This window comes from Cinclus cinclus, chromosome 10, assembly GCF_963662255.1.
Source record: "Cinclus cinclus chromosome 10, bCinCin1.1, whole genome shotgun sequence".
In the NCBI taxonomy this organism is placed as follows: domain Eukaryota; kingdom Metazoa; phylum Chordata; class Aves; order Passeriformes; family Cinclidae; genus Cinclus; species Cinclus cinclus.
In genome coordinates, this window is record NC_085055.1 from 9,873,364 (window position 1) to 9,895,395 (window position 22,032).

Sequence of the window (22,032 nt, forward strand, 5' to 3'; positions counted from 1 at the left end):
CAGCCTTGTGTCACTGTGTGCTTTTCAGCATGTTCCAGCCCAGAAACAGCTGGGGTTTGGGTATCAGAAAGGTCTTATGTGTCCAACTTTTGAACTGCTTTGGGCCAACAAGTCATAGGATACTTACTGTCCTACCAGGATTTAATTCATTTTTGGTGGGCTCACGATCACCTCTGCAAAGGTGCTTTAATTATGTGGCTTATTCTCTGTGTGCTTCTGTGTTCAGTGTTTTAACATTTTGAGATTATTTAGTTCAAGGATTGTTTACCCTTAGTTTCCCTGTGTTAGGAAAGACCCATGGATCCTGGTTTCCTACCTCTTGAGATGCACAACTCCTTTAATGAGAGCACTCATTTGGAAAGGCACATCTCTGCGTGTGCTACCCTCACATCCTTGTGTGCATCACCTGCTTTTTATAGCATGAAATAACATGGGAGTTCCCCTGACTCACTGACTTGGGATATCAGTGGCATGGCGGAGCTTTCACTTGCATTTCCTAACTCTGAGTGTTAGAAATATCTTAGGGAGGAGCTGCTGATGCTTTGAGCTCAGTGGCTGCAGGTGTTCTTTGACCAGGAACTGCCAATTCCTCTCTGGGCATCCACAAAGAACATCTGCATTGCTCAGGGCAGGGATGGGAAAAGCCATACATTCAGCAGAAATGGATCATTTTTTGTGTCTCCCCAAGCTATATCTCCTCCAGGGAGCTGCCTTTGATTTGTATCTGTGCATTTTTCTTCAGTCTCTTCTGAGATAAAGTCCTGCACCTGTTGGTCTAAGCACAACATAAACATACATGCTGGCAGGTCTGGTTTAGAGCTCTGGTGCTGTCAGGGTGACATGCTTTGCTGGTGGGATGGGTTGGCTTCTGTGTGATTTAAGCTTAGGTGGGCAGTGAAAATAGTGATGTTTCCCTCTTGAGGAAGGGAAGTGAATGGGGAGCTTGAAGTAGAGCCAATAATTAATGATCTGCTTGTTCAACTAATCAGTTTGGCAGTAGTGAACAAATCTCAAAAAGAGAATATTGGAAAAAAGAGAAAATAGAGAAAAGCTTTGTTTTAATTACCAGAAGTATGTGGCCCACACTTTGATCCCCAAGGGATGAAAATTAGAACAGTTTAAAGTAATGTTATTTAAGTTTTTTCCTTCTTTTTCCCTTGTGTTTTGGAAATCCAGCTTGGTTTTGGCTGTGGGAGGGACTAACTGCTGAAACACCATCTTGTTTCTTGCCTGTTGAAAACCTGAACTTTCCTGCTAAGGTGTCAATTACGGTGCTTTTGTTACAAACCCTGCAGAGACCTTTTTTTGTTGTTATTTACTCTCCTAACTGTACCTTGAAACATTCCTGTTCTTCTGAGAAAGCGGCTCCTATTTGAATATATGTTTTTGACAGCTGCTGTTCATCTGGCAGCACTGTAAAGCAGCTTGAGTGGGAACCTCAGTCATCCAAAGCTTCCTTCCCCAAAGCTGCTTTTGCATAGTCAAATGATGTTATCTCTCTGCACCATCGATCCTGCTTTGTGGTAGATAATGGTGATTTCTTACTATATGCAGGGCAGCCAAGGGGGATAATACTGATGAACTGTTGTGCATACTCTAGAGATCACCAGCAGCTTGCTAATCTCTGTCCATAACATCATAATGTTTTTCCAAATTGTGCCTACTGCAGGTCAGGGCCCAGAGAGTGGCTGTACAGCTGGAGATGCAGATGAAGTGTCATCTCCCTGGGAGAGGAGCAGCTCTGTATCCTGACATGGCTGGAGCTCTTGATGTGATGTGCATTGCTCAGGGAGTGCTGCTCTGTAAACAAAGGGATGCTCGATGTGGTGACCCTGTGGTGACCCTTCCATACAGCTGCTGTGCGCCTGAGGGGCTGCTTCTCTCTTAGAACATGTCAGTGAAGCAAGAGCCTGCTAGAAAGTTAATCCCCAGCTTTTTTGGCCCAGACTGAGCATGTGGTACATTGCAAGAGCATCAGTCTGTTTTGTCTGTCTCCTGGTAGTGGCAACCACTCATCAGAAGAATCATTACAATATGGCCTGTTGTCCACAAACCATGTGTGGGAGACCACAGGGATGTGCAGTGTTTCAGCTCACCTTTGCTAGCTTCTGGACCACCAGAGGTTTCAGCCTGAACAGAGTTTCCTTCGAGAGAGCGCAGTACTATGTTCCTGTTGTGAAGCTCCTCTTGATGTATCTCTGATATATCTCACTGTGTTCCTCTGCAGGAAGGAGCACTGGAAGCTCCTTGGCAACCTGAAGACCACAGTGGAAGGTTTGGTGTCCATAAGCAACCCAAATGTCTGGTCCAAGTATGGCGGCTTGGAACGGCTCTGCAGAGACATGCACAGCATCCTCTACCATGGGCTCATCCATGACAAGGTATGTCTCTGTCCTGCCAGCATGACTGTCTGTCTGCCACAGCCTCAGTGCCTGTCACAAGCAGGTGCTGCAGCTCACTTCTGTGCTCATAGCAGAGTGGGCACAGTGCTTGTAACAGGGTGTGAAGTGATCCAAGCAGGGACTGAGCTTGCCTGGTAAATGCTGTGGCTGTCAAGGGGGCCTGGGTGCACGTTCTTTCTACCTCATCTACTTTCAATATGGTTTTTCTAAGTACTTGTGCCCCCCGTGTTGAGGCCAGCCCCTCTCTCATTTCTTTCTGCTGCAGCCAAGCGATTAAATTGCATTTGCAGTGAGTCAGCCTTGTATCATCTGCACTTGGACAAGTCCCCAGCGAGGCCTGGCAAGAGAAACCTCGCATTTTTACTGTTTCTGGTTAGCTGTGTTAGTAACAGGAGCTAGCAGCCAAACCCGTGCTCTGCGTGAATGGGATCACTCTTTCCAGGCTCTTGTTGTGCCTGCAGTTGCTCACTCAACCTTCCCCCCTTCCATGGCTGCCTGGAAGAATTTCTCTTTCCCACTTGTGTGCAGAGGCTCAAAGATCTCCCCTTCAGCTTGCAGTTACCAGCCCAATTAATTTACAGTGGAAAGCTGAAGCAAGGCTGCAGGGCTTGCCTGGGGATGGGCTTCCCATCAGTGGCTCTGCCACCCAGAGAGAAGAGAATGGCACAGAGGAGCCCCAGGCAGCTTGCACAGGCCAGCTGGGTCCCAGATCAAGAAAACTGCACCTATGCAGTGCTGCACCCAAGCTAATAAACCTCCAGGAAGAGCCAGACTGGCAGGTTGTCTGAGCAGGGAGCTTTGCTCCCTGGATTTATTGAGTTTGCAGACAGCATTAGTTGAGGTGCTGCTCTGTTCCTGTTAGTCACCAGCTGCATGGACCGGGGACCTTCTCTGTGAGATCAACAGGGAGAGGAGCTACCTTTTCTGTGTGAGGAGAGCAGTGCTCCCTTCTGACAGACTTGCTATTCACAGGCTCCAGGAAGTGTGGTTTAAATGATTTATACTTGTCTGTCTGTTGGTAACAGTTCATGCCAGACCTGCAAAGCAGGATGGTGTGTTACCTTCCTCAGTGCTTTTACTATAGGTAGAGACAACTCTTCCACTCAGGAATGTCTCCTCTGATCAGGCAAGGGTGGCACCAATCAAGCTATAGGAATTGCAAAAGGAGGCCCATAAAAATACAGCTTCCTAACAGCAGTTGGCTCATAGTTGCTCCTGCAAAACATTTCCATTTACTTTTTATTTTCTTGGCAACTTCTTTGCCTGCAGTTGGGAATTAAAAAACAAAAAAGGTGAAAAAATCCATATGTACACATTAAGAAAACTAGGGTAAGAGATTTTTAAACTTTTGAATTAATTTTATTTGTTTGTCCAGAAAATCAAATTCAGTCTAGAAAACTAAAATTGCCATGTTAGTTTTCTAATGTTGTAAAACAAACTAGTCCCCTGCCAAACCAAATAAACCAGCAAAACAGAAGCCATTCCTGTGTCACTTGTGAAAGAGGAAATAGAGATGGAAGTAAAAATAATGAGCTTTTTGGTGAAGAGAGACTTTTTGGGTTTGTGTTTACAACCAATAGGGTGGACAGGAAAACAGAAACTCTGTTGCAGTTCCTCTCTAAGGGGAAGAATAACTAAGGAAATGCCTTGTTGTCTGAATAAAGCTGAGGCAAACAGCATGGCCTCTCATGGCACGAAGGGACTAAGGGGGATGCGCTCATTTAACTGGCACCTGGGTGGTGGTACCTGACTGTGCCTGTCCTGGGCAGGTGTGCTGCAGACAGAAGGATTACTGGCAGTTTGTGAAGGACATTCGCTGGCTGAGTCCGGGCTCTGCTCATCACCTGGAGAAGGTGGGTTCTGGGGGGGTGGCCTGGAGTGCCCAGTGGGAGGGGAGAGGGCATGTGGGTTGGTGCCTCACTGTGGGACAGTGGTGCCTGGGCTGTTGTGAGAAAAGTGGCTCCATGACTTGTGGAGGCTGACACGGCCATGGTTTTGGGTATAAGCCATGTCTTGGGAACTCAGTGTGGCTTGGGCTGAGACAATTGGCTGCTTATTTCTCCCAGTCCAGTCTCCAGTTCTGCTGGGCCGGGTGCAGCAGGCATCACCAAGGGAACTGGCACAAGCAGTGCTTGTGTGCGCACAGGGGTGATTCATGTATCTGTGCAGATCTCTAAGGGTCTGGGCTGTCACATTTCTGGGTCGTGACTTCACCATGCATTTATTTTCCCATTCCTGACTTGTGCCAGTCACTGGCATATGGGGATGCTGGTCCTCGGCTGCCCTGAGCTGACATCCATGGTTCCTGCCGTGGATGGCCACAAAGGGCTGGCCACTGGTGGTTCCTGTGTCCAGCATGCTGCTGGGGGAATGGGAGTGTAACTCCATCCAGCTCTGCAAGCAGCAGCAGCTCAGGCATTGCCATAGCTTTTCCCAGTTAATGTGTCAGCAAGAAAATTACTGTCACCACCAGGGCCAGATTAGATTTGGGAGTAGGGGGTCCCTCCAGGTTAGGGGCAAGGCTCATGGGTGGGAGAATGTGCAAGAGAAATTCATTATTCTGGTGGCTGTCAGAGGACTTTGGTCACTGGCTGACCTTTGAATCATTGTTCTTGCTTGGTGTTTTTGCTTCCCTGGTGGCTGGGGAGCTGCTGGGACATGCCCTCTTTCCTGCTCACGGTGACTGGCATGGGAAAAGCTGCTGTTATCAAGGGGACCAAAGCCATGCGGTGGAACAAGCCCTGCTCCCCTTCTTGCCTCTGCCTGCCTTAACCTGTGCCTGACATCCCTTTCCAGTTCATCAGCCTGCAGGAGAGCAGCCAGCGTGACCCCGAGGGCCCAGGGGACCAGGCCATTGCGCAGCTGTGGCTGCAGCACAGCCTGCAGTGCCACTGCCTGTCAGCACAGCTGAGGCCACTCCTGGGGAACCGGCAGTACATTAGGAAGTTCTACACAGGTAAAGAGCAATGGGCCTTTTCCTTCTTACTAGGAAAATATCTAGCTGGTCACATTTCCAAGCTGTGTGGGAGTGAGGGACGACAGCAGGAAAGTTGGTTTGCATGTGAGCAACAGGTGTGTCAAACTGTGCGGGTGAGAGGGACTCCCTTGAGCAGCACTTTTTGCTCCCCAGATACTGCCTTCCTGCTCAGTGATGCTCATGTGACGGCCATGCTGCAGTGCCTGGAAGCTGTTGAGCAGAACAACCCCAGGCTTCTGGCTCAAATCGACACCTCCATGGTAAGCTGAGGTCCCAGATTTTACATCTGATGCCAAGTGTCTGTGGCTGTTCCCTCAAGGTCACATTCAGGGCATGTGGAGCCCTTGGACAAGGGGCTGGACTTGGAACTAGTAAAAGTTGCTCCAAGACAGAAGGAGAATGGGGAACTGTCCTTGTCCTGCCTGTATGACCTGTAAGGGGTCAGGGTGGGGGAGATGGCTGTGTGGAACCTGTACTGCTGGAGCACCTTGGTTCAGGCTTGCACCAAGGATTTGAGTAGAGGACCTGAGGACCAGTTCCTTGTAAGAGGCACCTTTAAAGCCCTCTCCAGCAGTCCTAGGCTTCAGGGCCAACATCCCAAGCTGCTTGGTTGTGAAGGACAGTCACCTTCATGAGAGGATGGGCAATGCCCCAGGACACCTGGGTGCCTACTCCTGCTCATTATGCCAGTGACCCCCTCTGCAGCCCTGTACCAGCTGCCCCTTCTCCAGAGAAGGGAAACAGCAGCTGCCTTCTTTGCACAGAGTCCCCAGAGGAGAGCAATCATTGAGGCTTTGTTAAATGGGAGCTGTGTTCTTTCAGCTGGCCGGCACGTCACTCCCGTCCCTGTGCGCGTCAGACCCTTCTGCTGGGACAAGAGAGATGTCTGATCACAGTGGTGAGGGACACAGGAGCCATCTGCCGGGAGCACTGGGCTGCCTGAATCATTTTACTGAGAGCCTGGTAATTTCCCAGTGGGAATCTGTTCTGTAGCTGTGAACAAAGAGCTGCTTCCCTTCTGTGCTGCTGTGTTTTTCCCTCCCCATCCTCACATTTCCAGGCCTGGCACCTCGTTTGTGGTTGGTGACCAGGCATTTGTAGGTTGATCCCTTTCTGTTGCTGCTCTTTTGACATGTAGTCCCATAGATGCTGATTTATTGATGATGCCACTTCTCTTCAGCTTACCAGGAAGAGTGACAATCCATCTCCAGTAACCAAGAGTCAGAGCCTGACTGCCCTCCCTGCATCCCCATGCATCCCTGCTGCCACTTGCTCACAGCAGCGCTGCTTTGGGTCCTTCTCTAGCCTCCAGCATCCAGCCTCCTCTGGCCTCTCAGGTATCAAGGGTAGGCTGGGGAACTTAGGGTAGACCTGGAAAAGACTTTACTTTTTAATCTTGTTAGGGTAGATGGGTACGGGAGACTTCTGGCCATGGTAGGAGGGAGGGATTTGCCTGTGGTGGGTGGGCATGTTGGTGTGAAGCCACAAGCTTATTGCCATAGGCTATGTCTCCTTGTCTCCTTGTGCCAGAGTGTGTGAAATCATGCTCCTGCCTCTATCCAGACAGGAGACCAGTGAGTTCTTGTGGCAGCTCCAGCTCCAGCCAGCCCCAAGAGCACTGCCCATCCACCCAGTCCTCCTCCTTCAGCGAGGGCAGGTCGCCTCTGGAGCAGCCCAGCTCTGTCATCCGCTTCCATGTCCCCTCACCCAAAGACCCCTTCTCTCCAGCCAGCGAGATGAACTCCAGTACCACCAGCCAGAGTGAGGACACTTGGACGGGGAGTCAGGATGATCCACAGAGTGATGTTAATGATGGGCCTGAGTACCTGGCCATTGGGAACTTGGGACGCCGGGGCCGGGCATGCAGCAGCACCAGCAGCAGCAGCTCCAAGAGCAGTAGCTCCAAACTCTTCTCCTCCAGCAGCTCCCAGAAGCTGGACTCAGTATCATCCCTTGGGGAGCAGGGGGCAAGTGGAGGTGGCAGCAGGGGCCTGAGCCTGTTGCGCCGGTCCAGCTTCTCGGAGGGACAGTCTTCAGCTCCACAGGGCATCCTCAAGAAAAGCCACGTGCGCTCACACTCTGACACCAACGTGACTTCTGGGAAGTTGCACGGTAATGGGACAAGTTTTCTGCCATGGCTTTTGGGGGTGGGAGTCCCTGGTACCAGAAGGCGGATGCCAGCCGCTCCCTTGATTCCATGGATCACATTGGGAACAGGGACAGTGGGCAAGTGGTTGGTCTTTTCCCTTAGTTTTTCAGCTCCACACTGGAATGATGGGATGACATCTTGCTTCCCAGAATGCCCTGGGCTGGATTGTTACTGCTATTGCCAGCTTTTACTAAAATCTTAGAAAATGGCAGCAATGCTGTGGCATCAGCTGTTCTTCTCCACTGGCCTGCTTGGCTGGGATATGGGACTGGGGTCTGGGCTCATCCGACCGATAGGATGTCATCCCACTGGTAACCTGGTGGGTTCTGCTGTGGTCTTGAGTGAGTGAATACATGGGGATGGGGAGAATGGGGTGTGAGTGGACAACCAGTTTGTGGGAGTTTGCCCTGATGCTGCCTTCACTGGAGAAGTGGAGGTCCTTGGTGAATAGTAACCAGTCTGTCTCTGTTTTCTCTCCCTTAACGCTGCGTTTCTCCTCCTCTGTCTGCCCAGGAGGCCTCAGGGATATCACCATTATAATAGAAGATCCAGTGGCAGGTTTGGGAGCCAGTATAACAGCCCTTCATTAGTGATCATTGCATCAAGTTCAGGATTGCCATCAATCCATTAGTGTTCATTTAGAAAACAACAAAAAAAAAATCTTTGCTCTGTCCCAGCTGATGCTTTGAGGTGTGGTCTGGTTTATGCATGTGACCTGACTGAAGAGCCCAGCTTGGTTTGTGGAAACAGTGGGCCAGACCCAGAAGTGTGTCCAGCTCCCCTGCATGGCGTTAGGGAGTGCTGGCCACCATGCTGAGCTGCATCCCCTGCTCTTCCCTTCACCCACTGTCTCAGAAGCCAGGAGAGGTTTAATCTCTTACCTTGTGAATAAGGGCTGGCAGCTAACCAGGCATGGGCTTCAACATCCCATTTTTCCTTTTATTTCATGGATCTGTGGCACAGGAAGGTTTGACGTTGACTGATTTCTAGTCTATGTACCCACAGCTGAGACTCCTGGATGTTCTTTTGTGCTCAGGGCAGGTTTTCTGAGCAGAAATGCTTGGGGTGCTGCCGTCCCTTTGCCCCACGTGCAGAAAAAGTCAGCAGCTCAAAATAATGGGCTGTTTTGTTTTGCATCCACTGAACAGTGGCATTGGGTTTGTTGAGCTCACATCTGAGTGTTGAGGGTTCTGTGTCTGGAAGGGCTTCTCCCTAGGGATGATGGGTGTTCAGAGTGATATGTCCAGCCCTGTGTCCAGCTCCAACAGATGATGCTGAGCACTGCCTTGCTTTACCTTTCAGCAGTAGACTCTGTTGTATATGGCATCCCCAGGCATCCACCCCATGAGGTGGTTTCTGTGTTGAGGTGGCTGCAGGACACCCTGTCAGGCTGCAGTGAGTAGCTGTGAGAATCTCCTACCCTGACAAATCTCTTGTCTCCCAGCCTGTGGAGTGAGTTGATCCCAGGCTCTGTCTTGGTGACTGCTGCTTCATGGCCTTGACAGGGAGAGGCTGGTATTGGTGGGCTCAGGAGCCTCCAGCCACATCAGAGTTATGGCAGAAAGCTGGGAACAAAAGTGAGTAGGAGGTTGAGAGGACAGGGTTGCCCTTCTGTTATGCTCAGGATTGTCAGCTGGCACCTGCCCTGCATCCAGAGCTGTATGCTCCTGTCCCGCTCCAGGCAGGGTGTTTCCAGTCTCCTTCAGCAGTCCTCTGTTACCCAGCCACCCCATCCAGGTGCTCCCTGGGGCCATGGCTCTCTGTAGAGCACCACCTGTTCTTGGTCTCTGGTCAGGCCAGCTCCTGGCAGTCTCCACTGGCTCAGTCTGGCAGGGAGTTGCACTACAGCGCGTGCATGGGGCAGAGCTCTGCCCACATCCTGTGTAGGTCACCTTGAGCATTGCACCCAAGCTCCAGTGCTGTGTGTGGGGAGTCCTGGCTTTTAGTGGAGCAGGAACATGTCCTTCAGATGCCTCCTTACACTGATGTCCAGGCTGCGTTACAGAGGAAGGATCCCTGCAGATCCTTTGGCTGCTCATGTTCCCCTGTGTCTCCTGTTCTCTGTTCTGGGGGATAACTCTGCCCTCAGAATGCTCCCTCAGGAAGAAAGGGCTGGCAAGAGGTACTTTCTGGAGCCTATGATGTCCCCCAGTTCTACTCTGGGATAAACAGAGGAAGGCTCAGGATGTGACTGTTCCACGTCTCTCATGATCTTCTCTTCTTCATTCCCCTTCTCCTGCCTGAAATGCCTTTCTAGTTTTGCCTCCTCCTGGGTTTGCCCTCAGCTGTGGCATGGAGCAGGAAGATGTCTCTCTTTTATTTCCATCCATTTGTGCCTGTGTGTGTGATGCCAAGCTCCTTTCATTTCACCCTGTGCAGTGGCAGGGCACCTCTGAGGTACTGAGCTGTGCCTGGTGTCATCTTCCCTTCCAGAGTCCCATGGTGATCCAGGTGGAGGGAGAGGGCCTGTCTCTGCTTCCACACAGAGCAGTGAACTGAGCACACCCAGCTCCCTCTACATGGAGTATGGTGAGTACAGCCAGCCTCAGTGGGGACACTCTGTCCTGGTCAGGTTCCTCCATGGGCTGCAGAGGCCTCAAGTGCTGGCACCTGCTTGTGGGATGCTGTCTAGGTGCTGGCAGGGCTTGGTGGCATGGAGATAGCAGGTCCTTCCCTCATACCTGTGTCTTGCTTCTCTTAGACTCCGGACAGTACCTGAGCTCAGGGGAAGGGATGTTCAGGAGACCTTCGGAAGGGCAGTCCCTCATCAGCTACCTCTCTGAGCAGGACTTTGGCAGCTGTGCAGACCTGGAGAAGGTGAGGGAAGCAGCAGCAGCCTATGGGCATTGGGGAATGTGTCTTACTGCAGGTTCAGGAATACTTCTGCTATGGGGGGGATAATGCCATGGTACTGCCTGTTGTAGAACTGTGCACAGAACTCCAGGGCTGAGCTCCTCAGTGGTGTCTGGTAGCCGAGGTCTGTCCATCTGTCATACATATGGCAGCAACATATGTATGACAGATGTCGTACGCCATGTCCTCAGGGACATGTGCTGGATGTGTTGCACATCCTCTTTGTAGGATGTCTCTTGTGTTTTGTGAGTATTCTGATGCCCAGGAAGGCTTTGTTTTCTAGGTCCTTATGGAAGAGCCATATTTTGACAGAGATTAGCATCTTTCTGCCACTATCCTTGAGTAATAAGCTCTTTCCTGGCATAGGTGTGGAACAAAATTTTACCAAGTCTTCCTAGTTTGTCCAAGGCATAGCCTTGAATACTTTTGCTCTTGCAGGAGAATGCCCACTTCAGCATCTCAGAGTCCCTGATTGCTGCCATTGAGCTGATGAAATGCAACATGATGAGCCGGCAGCTGGAGGAGGAAGAAGAAGACAGTGACAAAGAGATCCAGGAGCTTAAACAAAAGATTCGCATTCGGCGCCAGCAGATCCGCACCAGGCACCTGTTCCCTACCTGCCAGGAGATGGGCTCAGACAGTGAGTGATGTGTTTTGGACTCATCAGCTAGTGGGATGTGGGTTTTCTGTCCAATATGCATATCCTATAGCTGCCTGCCTCCCTGCCCGTTCCTTGGAAACAGTTAAATTGCTACCAAGGTGGTGCCATGATTTGTGGAACTGCCGCTATTGAAGACCATAATGTGACAGATACCATCCACCGATAACACTGTTGGCACTGAGTTATGGAATGTCATTTCATTTTGAGCCCATAGTGTTTTCCATTTTTCCATCCTTGAGCTCCATTCCTCCTTTCCCTGGCTGTACCTGGCTATCCCTATCTCCCATAGCTGTCAGTGACCCTTCAGAGCCCTTCCACTGATGACCTGGCTGTGATGCCTTTCTCCCAGGTCTCATGGCAACAGACAGTGGGTCCCAATTCAGCTCCCATGGCTCCATGCGGCTCTCTGACTCTGGCTCTGCAGAGGATGTGGAAGAGTATGAGATCCGAGGTAGGAGGGAATGACTGTGTTGGCTGCTTTCATAGAAACAGACTTCCTGGTGTGGTTGTGTTGGGATCAGTCCTGCTGAAGAAGACCCTGTCCCTCTTGCCTTCAGGATGACTTTTCCCAAACTTGTGGCTGAATTCTGAGTATAAGCAGGGCAAGTTTCCCTTATGCAGTGGCATGACATTCCTTCTGAATCTTCTGTAACCCTGTAACATTCTGTGCCGCTGGCTGGTAGGTGGTTTCCATTTCATTGCCTGGTACACATAGCTGCTGTCACACCTAGAGAGGTGGGAGAGCTGCCAACCTCTCTTCTCCTCCCCAGGCAGAAGGAGCCATAGCTCTGACCACTTACCTCTTGGATGGTGGGTATTGGTCACATCCCCACATGCAATGCCTGTAGTCTCTGCTCCTGGCAGCTTCGTTGGCTGAGCTTATCACCCACAGGAGACCAGCCCATGTCCCTGCGTATGCGTTTCCTTCAGAGCCTTGTTCACGCTCTGGAGTGGATGACACTTCTCAGCAGTACCTCCATCTCTCTTACTTTAAAAAGAAGATGGAGTTTTCTGGTCTTCAGCTTTAAACTTCTGGTCTCCTGACTATTGACAGCAACCTCTCCTTTTAGTCCTTGAGGGTGAGGTTTTGGGCTCAGTTTTGTAGCCCATGGAGGAGTGTGTGAATTCAGTTCTGGGCTCTCCTGGTGTGAGTGCTGCTCTTGTTTTGTGCCCTTTTTCTCTGGCCTGGCCGAAGCACTGAAGTCAACTGTTTTGTCATCACCGTGTCATACAGATGGTAACGATGGATCTAACCTGATTCAAATGTCCAAGAACGGCCTCTCAGTGTCAATGGCTTCCTTGTTCTCAGGTACCCTGCAGTGCTCCCTGGGCACGCGCGCGTGTGTGCAAGGTGTGTATGTGTGTGTGCATGGGCACAGTTCTTAGAAATCTACCTGGCTTCAGAACTGGCAATTAGTTCCAATATCATCCAGATGTCAGCAAGAAAAGCTGTGGCAGGGTGATGTAGTAGGATTGAGTAGAGCGGATGCAGAGTTCTGCTGTGGGCTCCATCCCCCAGAGCATTTTGCCATGCAGTATTTTCGATGTATCAAAAGTGCCTGCTGTGGTGAAGACCTGTTGTACCTGGGGTAGGACTTCATAGGACAGTGAAGCTCTGTAGATGCTGAGCCTGGGCTGAATGAGAGCAGAGTCCTCTTTGATGTGGGACCAGGTCTCCGTCCCAAGTGCCTTGGAGAGCATTATCCTGCTTGACTTCACAGTGTTGGTGTGCCATACCTTTGATCTGAAGCACAGCCTTACTGTTCTGCTCAGGCTTGACTTGGAGTGGAATCCTTCTAGAAGGAAGTTCTGGAGGGAGAAGTAATGAGATCAGACAGGGCACAGGCAGTTTGTTCATGCTGAAGGTCCTAATCACTGGGATCACATGCAGCTTAGTGTTTTTACTGTTTAAAGTAGTACTAGGTAATCCTTCTGGTCTGCTGGCCGTGTTTAAATAACCTTCATGTGCTCTCTGTTTGCTGTAGCAAGAGAACAGCATGCTGGGCTGCTGCTGATCTCTCCTGTCAGGTGTTCAGCACCAGCAAGTTGTTCCTGCTGGGTTTGCTGGTGCTCAGATCTTTCCTGTCAGCTCGGTTGTGTTCATAGACCAGGTTGTGATCCTGGCTGAAGCTGGCACATGGGGTGATGTCCTTAGATTTGGGGGCTGTTCACAAACTTCCTGGGGACTATCCCACTTGATAGCATTAGCAGCAGAGATGTTTTGGGTAGCTAATGAGGATTTGGGGAGTGTTTGCAGCTAATGTTGGGAAGCGAGCGATATCAGGATCCCAGTATTAGGTCCTGTGGAAGCCTAGGGTCAGATCTGACTCCCTCTGCCATCTCTGAGACCTTGTCAGTGCCTGAGTGTGCTGGCTCTGCCTCCCCATAGCACCTGGCCCACTCTGTGCTGTTTGTGCCTCCCTTTGCTCATGTTCATCATAATCTAGGACCATGTGGGGCCTTCCTGCACAGAGCAGAAGGCACCAGAACATGGCAGGTGTCCTACAAGGTTGTGAAGCTGTTTGCCTGAATTTCCTGTTTTTTGCAGCTGGAATTCAGTTTGCATGACATAGATACTGGATTCCTTAACATTAGGATGCTTTCCTGTGCCTGTTTTAGCAATGGATGTCGAACAGTGAAGGCCTAGTGTCCAAGCTGAATTCCAATAGTGTGAATCTGTAAATTTGCAGGACTTGCTCCCTTTGTTGCTAAGGCAGTCCTACTCTTTATGGAAAAGCTTGGGGCACTCTTTGCTCAGCCTGTGATTCCCTTGCATCACAGGCTGATTCCCTTGGCCTCAGTGTGCAGTTGGTGCCTAGCTGGGAACATGTGGGCTCTCTGCAGATTTGTGTTAGTCAACCTGGTTGGGGTACAGGAGCAGGGACCCTGAGCTGTGCCTCCCCATTGCAGGCACTGGGGCAGGGGAAGCTACAGGCTTTTATTTGGGGGTGGTGTGGTCACTGCAGACCATTCCTATTGCTCCCCAGAGGTACAAAACAACACACCTACTGGGACAAAGGTTGTGACTTTGGCCACTCTTCTGTCCTGACCTGTAGTACTTTCCCCTTGCATGCCTCCTTCCCTTTTCTGGGAGCCTTATCTGCCATGAAGCAGGTTTCTGCCTGCTTCTGTCTGTGTTGTACAATTGAAAGTGTCCTGACATAGAGGTCTTCTACTATTAAAATGGATTCCCTGTTAGGGTTTAACCTGCTGGAGTGAAAGAAAGATGAGTGGTGAAGGTACCACTGGGTACTTCCTGGTACCTGAGCTGCAGGGCAGCCCAGGGCTCTTTGGGAGCTGATGGAGGGGTGTAGGGAGCAGGACTGCAGTGTCCTGCACCTTATCTTGGACCCCTCCCTCCTCAGGAGATGAGTCTGTGACCTCTGCAGAGGGCTGGCCTCATGGCTGCTGGCCCTTTCTCTGCAGGGATGCTGATGTGTCTGGGCAGTGCTGGGCACAGGCTAGCAGCCCTGGCTGTGCAGTCACTGACCAGCTGTGGCATGGCCATTGTCTGATCTTAGAGGTTACAGTTGAGTAGAGAGAAGGGCTCTGCATCCCATTGCTAATCCCTTCCATCCATACTGTGTGTAGAGAGCTACTAAAACTTCTTGCTAACCCTGCAGTCCTGTTCTCTAGGCTCCTGTGTGTGTTCTATTTCAGGCCATGTTACTGCTAGGACTTGGTGTGTGACCTGTACCAGCAGCCACTTGTCTCCCCCAAACTTCAGGCTGGCTGTTCACAGCATCTCACCATGCCTTTCCCTCGTAGTTCTGACAGCCAACTGATTAGACTGCACCCCTCCTTGTTGCTCAGTGCCACTGGTAGAAGTTGATGCTGTAGTTCACCTGCTTTTGAACAGCTTGATGAGTTTTACCTTGAAGCTTTGGTTTCAAATTAGTGTATCCCCTTTCTGTGTCCCATCTGTTCCACCTTGTGTGTTTGTGATTCAGATGCAGACATCAAGAGGAACCCAGACTCCAGCAGGAAGTCCTTTCTCTCCTCAGACTCCATGTACGTCTTCAACCTCATGGCAACGCATCTTGGTACCACGTTCTCTTTCCTACCCAACTCTGCTCTTCATGTGCATCAGTTGCTGTTTTGCACTGGAGTAGATATCCCTCCCTTCGTCCCTCTTGGGGAGGACCCCTTTGGGGACCCCTTTACTTTGTATGGTGAAATACAAAGCTGTGTCCATGGCTGGCAGCTGCTTGGGAAGGTTTGTTACTGGGAGAGCAATTGTTTCTGATTTATGCAGGCACTCCTGTCACTTTGCAGCTTCCCTTGTGAACAGGCACAGGTTTTGCCAAGTGAGTTAAATTTTGCTCGCTCTTCTGAGCAGTTGTTGTGGTGCCATTAGCTGGCTTTGCCTGGGGGCAGCTGCAAAGACAGAAATCAATCACATGTATTAATTTTAAGCCTGTGTAGCAGTGCAGAATTAAGGTACCAGAGTTGAAGGGAGGATCTTTGACTTGAGCTGGGACTGGCATGGGGCTGCAAGGAGAGCACAACTGTGAGGTCCAGTACTAACAATTCCTTTGTTGTCTAGATCCCACTCCTTCCTCAATTCAAACTCGGCAGAGGCAGTGGCCATGGGCTTGCTGAAGCAGTTTGAGGGCATGCAACTCCCAGCTGCCTCTGAATTGGACTGGCTGGTCCCTGAGCATGATGCCCCACAGAAGGTAAGGCTGTGAGTTCCTTTCACTGATTTCACTTGATCTTCCCTGAATCCCTGGCTTCGGGGCACTGCTTAGGGGGCTTTGCTTGTCCCAGTGTTCCTTCCCTTTGTGGAGCTTGAGGAGGAGGTTTTTCTGGGCTTGGAGATGGATGCAGCCAAACACGGTTGTGCCACTGCAGCCTCCTGCAGCAGTGTCTAGATCCCTGGGGACAGCCTTTCTTCAGCCCCCAATTCAGCTGGAGGGGTGACTTGGTGCCTGGCAGTTTTTGCAGGGCTGTAGCTGCAGGTTTCTGGCAGTCCAGCCAGGTGCACTGCATTTGCAGTACAAGATAGGGATCTGACCCTCTTGCTTGCCCCTCCCAGCTCCTGCCCATCCCTGACTCTCTGCCTGTTTCTCCCGACGATGGAGAGCACGCTGACATCTACAAGCTGAGGATTCGGGTGCGCGGAAACCTGGAGTGGGCCCCCCCACGACCACAGATCATCTTCAATGTTCACTCAGCCCTAACGTAAGGACCCTGTGGCTGGGAGATCTCAGGGGACCTGACCTTTTCATCCCTTTCCCATCAACACCAAGGTTGCTTATCCTCTGGTTGCTGGGGTTTCCACGCTCTGAGGCTGGTAAATCCACAGTGGTCAGCACTGTGAGATGGTGAGATGGAGCCAGTGCCTGGGCTTAGTGCCTTTGGTATGACCGAGGACACAGTGGGGCTTTTTCCCTTGGATGTGTTGTCCACATTAACCTCCCAGGCCTGTGCTGGTACCCATCTTCTGGTGCCAGGTACCATCAGGACTGGGTCATGCATGTTGTCTTCTGTCTCTGGGCAGGAGGAAGGTGGCTGTGGCCAAGCAGAATTATCGGTGTGCAGGCTGTGGCATCCGGACTGATCCTGGTGAGTGTTGGGAGCCTGACCTGTAGCAGGAGAATGGTGGGGACTAACCTGAAAACAAGTGGGAAGATGCTGAGTGAGTGGGTGGTGATAGAGCTCAACACATGGTTCCTGGAGCAGTGGTACACTGCTTTTGCCAGCTCTGCCTGCACTTTTGCGTGCACCATCCACAGAGGAGCCTCCTCTTCTAGGAGGTCACAGAGTTGGTGGAGGCAAAGAGCAGCCAGCCTGTCCTTTAGAGGGCATTGCAGATGTTGACTCTTGTAAGGCCGAGTTTTCTGTTGGGTCTTCAAGCTCCCAGCAGGTTCTGCAGCTGCAGATCTCTTTCTTGAATATGTGGGTAGCTGTGTCTGCATGAAACTGGACTATTGGTCCCAAAGGCTTTTGCAGCCAGAGGGTGCTTGCAGACCCCAGTGTTGAGCACTCTGGGCTGCAGATGCCAGCAAGGCAGAAATCCTTGCTTGTTGGAAATGCTGAGCAGTGTTAGGAGTGCAGCAGGGGCCATGCCTGGGCTGACCCTGCCTGTCTGCCTGGGTTTGGCCAGATTACATCAAGCGGCTGCGGTACTGCGAGTACCTGGGCAAGTATTTCTGCCAGTGCTGCCACGAGAACGCCCAGACAGTCATCCCCAGCCGCATCCTGCGCAAGTGGGACTTCAGCAAGTACTATGTGAGCAACTTCTCCAAAGACCTGCTGAGCAAGATCTGGAGTGACCCACTCTTCAACGTGCAAGCTATCAATCCTGGACTGTACCAGAAAGTGAAGGCTCTCAACCAAGTGCGGGTAAGACCCTTTCCATGCCTTCCTGAGTGGAGTTTGGGTGAGGTGGATGACTGCCAGCTGTAAACTGTATTTCAGAGAAGCTGGGGAAAAGCAGATATTTCAGTTTTGGAGGCTTAAAACCTTATCACTGTGTATTTCCATTAATTTCTTCTGATTTCTTCAGTAGCATAGGAATGTCAAAAGGAATTTCTGCCTGGTATCCAGCTGGGCTTCAGTTTATCTCCTGGAGCACATGACAATGGTTATGCTCTACTTGCCCTGTGTGATGTAAACACTTTGGAAACAGGAGAGCAGCAGCTGAGGAGCAGCAGTTACTTCATCAGCACAGGGAATGGGGCAGACCTGCTTGACCGAGGACTGTGCTCTGTTCACTGATTCTTTGTCCGCCCTTCCTCTCCAGCTGCTGCGAATCCAGCTTTTCCACATGAAGAACATGTTCAAGACATGCCGGCTAGCTAAAGAGTGAGTCCTGGGCTGTTGTGCTGTCCTGGTTCTGTCCCCTGGCAGTTTGCACTGGGAATCTGTGCAGCTTGTGCATTGACTTCTGGGGAGAGAAGGGGCTGGAAGGGGAGAGAAAGCAGAGTGGAGTCACTTTGCTCTGAGCTCTGGTTTCTGTGTCCTTTCAGCCTCCTGGACTCCTTTGACACAGTGCCTGGCCACTTGACAGAGGATTTGCACCTCTACTCGCTGAGTGACTTCAGTGCCATCAAGAAAGGGGACCTGATGCCTCGTCTGACAGAGCTACTGAAGGCAGGCAGCCTACACATTGACAAGTGCATGGTAAGGCCTCCTCTGCTGCCTCCTGCATGGACTCTTGGGAGCAGGCTTTGCTGCAAAGATAACTGATGGGGAGGCTTTGGTATGCAGGGCAGCCACCAAATTAACTGATTCAATGCTAACTGTTCCTGCCTGCTTCACAGAGCTCCTACCCAGCATGAATGGGGTATTGCTACCACATTTTGGTTCTTCCCTGCCCCTGACACAGGTAGATTCAGCCTTCGTGTGCTCCATGCTGAGGAAGGGCTGTCCCAGAGTTAGAGCAGGGCACTGTGGCCTGCTGTCCTGCTCTACTCTACCTTCTGTTCTACTTGCCATCGAGATGAGCACTTAGCTGCTTCTTCCTTATCTTTTGTCCTTCCAGCTATGCCAAGCCAAAGGCTTCATCTGTGAGTTCTGCCAGAATGAGGATGACATCATCTTCCCCTTTGAGCTCAACAAGTGCAAGACATGTGAAGGTGAGATACTGAGGAAAAACAGGGAGGGGGCAGACCCTGGGGCCGCCAAGGTCTGCTTCCAGTTTGAGTGGCATTTGTACTAGCAAGAGGTACAGAGCCATAGCCAGCCAGACCAGAGTGCCCCTGTGCATGGCCTGTGTCTGCAGTGTGTTACAACAGCAGCAGATCATCATTGTAACTTTTCTGGCATGGTAAAGTGTGTAGGTCTTCTCCTGACCACAGTCTGCTGCTGCCCTGGCAGCTGTGGACAGTCAAGCTGGGTGTCTGGGAGCCCTGGCTTCCCTCCTGTTGTGGTTACAGGACAGGCTGCAGCCTTCACACAGCTCCCCTGTCCCTGCTTGGATGGCTGGAGCTGGCCTTGCAGAGCAGACAGAGCCTGAAGGCTTTATCTCTGTACCCTTCCTGCCTGCTAAGAAATCCCTAGGCTCCTTCAGGAGACATCCTTGATAATGCCTAGTATTAATGGCCGAGTAGAGCTTGGCCCTACATCTTGGGACCAGACTCTGAACAGGCATAAAATGGCTCCTGATAACATGCAAGCCTTGGTTTGGCAGGTGCAGTGCCAGAGAAAATGTTGGGCAAAGTCACTGTTTCCTTGGAGTATCAGGAAAGCTTGGGGAGGGATCTTGTGCAGAGCAGAAATCCTCTCTCCTGCGTTTACAAAGCTTCATGAGCTAGTGCAGGGACCTGGGGTGTGGAGTGTCAGGCAGTCTGTCAGCACTCAACCATGCTCTCCCTCACAGACTGCAAAGCCTGCTACCACAAATCCTGCTTCAAATCCGCCCCCTGTCCCCGCTGCGAGCGTCTTCAAGCCCGGAGAGAGCTGATGGACAAGCAGAACATGGAGTCCTACATCTCAGACTGCGAGGACAAGCTGGAGCAGCCAGAGGCAGTGGCAGCCACATGAGCACATTGCAGCCAAGGAGCACATCAAGGGTTTATTTATGTGCATGGTCTTCATCACCAGAGACTGAGCTATGCAGACTGGGGATGAGGAGGACTGTTGGGAGGCCTGGAGCACTGTCTTGAAGGGATCTCTTTTCCTTCATGCAGTAGTGCTGGGCTGAGAAAGGAGCATAATCCACCATGTGGATCTGCTCCAGGTACCACTCCCACTCCCTGATGCCTTTGCTTGGGGGGAGGCAGCTGCTTCTGCCTATCCTGCAGGCAGAACAGGGACCTTTTCCAAGCAGTTGTTCATGCTGGACCTGGCAGGGTTGTGTTGTCCATCCCTGTGCCCTGCTCCAAGCTGAGCAGAGTCCCCTGAAGGGTCAGCACTTCCTGCTCATCAGCTGTATACTTGGAAGCTCTGGTCACATCTGCTCCTTGGAGGAGGGAGGTCTCAGTCCTCTGATCCTCCATTCTGCTGCTGGGGGTTGTGTGCATGGAGGGAGGGTGGGGTTCAGGGTTGGTTATATATTTAACAGCTCCCTTTCTCAAATGTGCTGTGGGACACTGCTGAACAGCAGTTGCTCCCACTCCAGAATCAGACAAAGGAGGTGGCAATGATGAAAGTGCCAGATTTCCCTGTGCTGCAGAGGGACGTTGCCCCTGGAACAGCTGCACAAGTGGATGTGCTGATGGACTTTTGATAGGCAGATCCCCATGGATCCACGGAACTCTACCTCCATGGGATATGGTGAGGCTTCTGACCCTACTTCCTTCTCATGCTGCCAGTCTTACCAGGGAGATATGTTCTTCTTTAAGAATGACATGGGACCTCACTGTTGGCACAGGACCTGCCTTGTGTGGAGCTGCCTCTGCCTGAGACCTGTGGAGATGCAAGTGGAGGGTCATCCCTCCGGCTGCATCACCAAGCCTCTGTCTAGGTTTGTTGTTTCAGGTGTTTTTTTTTTTTTTTTTTTTTTTTTTTTTTTGTTTTGTTTTGTTTTTCTGCTGGATTTGGTTTAATTTTTTAACGTGGTTGTTTGTATTTTAACTGTGTGTTCCCCCTCAAGGAGGTGATGCTTGAAATGCCCTCTTAGGGGGCACAGGATCTGCTTGGGACTCACCAGTATAATCTCCAGGGCTGTCCTGCTCCTGGCTCCTCACCCCTGGATGAAGCTGGTCCCCTCTCCCAGCAGGATCTTCTGCTTCCCTTGAGAGAGGAAGGGTCCCTGAGCCAGGCAAGCCTTGAAGCTTCCCAGCTGTGCTGTGGTGGGATGGTCAGGCAGCCTGCTTGCAATGGGGATATCTGGGAGGGAGGAGTTTGGTACTGGCGTGCTGACAAGGACTGGTTCCTCACTGATGCAGAGCCACCTGCCACAAGTGAGAGCTTTGCAGGGTCAGGGTCAGACCCAGTGGGACAAAGTGAGCTCTGTCCACAGTTGAGGTATTTCTGCATCATGGGGGGATACTTTAGCCATGGCATATCCAGCAGCACCTCAGCACAGGTGGTATGTGGGGTGTTAGGAAGGATGGTGTGGCCTGTGTATATGCAAGGAGGGTGTTGATGGACCAGGGAGCACTGGCAAAAGGTCTCAAGGGGCGGTGACTCTCAGCACATGCCCTGATTCGAGGCTGGGATATGACCCCTCATGGGCCCTTGCTGTGGGGGTGGCAGTGGGGAGATGAGGTTGGGATCAGGAGAGGTGGCTGCAGGCCTTGCCAGTGAGTGCTGTGCTGCTCAGCAGCATGTCTTCCCTGCCTGCACCATCCTGACAAAGTCCTGAAAGCAGGGTTCAGCTCCCCACTTGCTCCCCTGGGGTTTTTGCTGTCTTGTGTATTGCTTCTGCTTGTTTTCCCCAGCAGAGCAGCTGCTCTTCTGCTGACTCTGTTTCTGCCAGCCCTGGGCTGCCAGATGCTGGTCTGCCTTGGTCTTGCCTGTCCCCAAGCCAAGTGCTCCTGCTGCTGCTTTGGCCTGGAACCCTGTTCCCTGGAGTTGCCTCAGCAGCACACCTCCATTTACCCTATTTTGTTTGAAGCACTTTAATGTCATGGGACAGCAGCTGAGAGGCTGCCCAGATCCCTTTCTAGAAGCACTGAGTTCTTTTTGAGAAGAGGGAAGGAATTCTGGCTTTGTTAGGGTCTCAACCCTCCACCATGGACTATCTATGGAAGCAGCAGGACTCACAAACCTGGCACAGGTCTCCAGGGCAAGATTGTGCCCAGCACTGACACTGCTGCCCAGCACTGACTGCTACAACACTGGAATTGGCCAAGACAGGGAGCTCTTTGGGAGGGAGAGCTGGGGGCTACCCTGGCCATCAACTGAAGCCCTCACAGCGTGATTGTTATTGCACAGCAATTAAAGTGCCGTCCTTAATAAACTAAGTTAATGAGGAGTCCAGTTGTGTTATGACCTTGTTTAAGGTGGGGTAATGGTTTGTATGGTACCTTGGGGTGATGGGGCAGGCAGGCCATGCTGCTGATGGCAAGGAGCAGTGGAAGGAACAGCTTGTGCAGCT

At 51.4% G+C, this 22,032-nt stretch overlaps 1 protein-coding gene across 5 annotated transcripts; it reads left to right on the top strand.

Moving 5' to 3' along the window:
* Positions 1–2,232: 2,232 nt before the first annotated feature.
* RUBCN (rubicon autophagy regulator) lies at positions 2,233–20,017 on the top strand. 5 transcript variants are annotated; one of them, XM_062498825.1, is made up of 21 exons: positions 2,233–2,381; positions 4,172–4,255; positions 5,199–5,358; positions 5,533–5,639; positions 6,202–6,342; positions 6,560–6,716; positions 6,943–7,491; positions 9,962–10,057; positions 10,230–10,345; positions 10,820–11,021; positions 11,392–11,493; positions 12,277–12,351; positions 14,993–15,053; positions 15,589–15,721; positions 16,081–16,226; positions 16,546–16,610; positions 17,152–17,390; positions 17,791–17,852; positions 18,017–18,170; positions 18,532–18,625; positions 19,369–20,017. In XM_062498825.1, exons 1-21 carry the CDS (start codon positions 2,343–2,345, stop codon positions 19,530–19,532), a joined length of 2,946 nt encoding a protein of 981 aa, XP_062354809.1. In that variant the 5' UTR covers positions 2,233–2,342; the 3' UTR covers positions 19,533–20,017. The 5 variants fall into 5 exon arrangements, with proteins under 5 accessions (XP_062354809.1, XP_062354812.1, XP_062354810.1 ...); XM_062498828.1 differs by lacking the exon at positions 6,202–6,342 and adding an exon at positions 8,042–8,086; XM_062498826.1 differs by lacking the exon at positions 12,277–12,351.
* The last annotated feature ends 2,015 nt before the right edge of the window (positions 20,018–22,032 follow it).

Bases quoted from the DNA above. Each gene is read 5' to 3' on its own strand.
- RUBCN (XM_062498825.1), top strand. From the start codon at position 2,343: ATGCACAGCATCCTCTACCATGGGCTCATCCATGACAAG. The intron at 5,640-6,201 runs GTAAGCTGAGGT...GTGTTCTTTCAG, and splicing joins CTCAAATCGACACCTCCATG to CTGGCCGGCACGTCACTCCC. The intron at 18,171-18,531 runs GTAAGGCCTCCT...TTGTCCTTCCAG, and splicing joins TACACATTGACAAGTGCATG to CTATGCCAAGCCAAAGGCTT.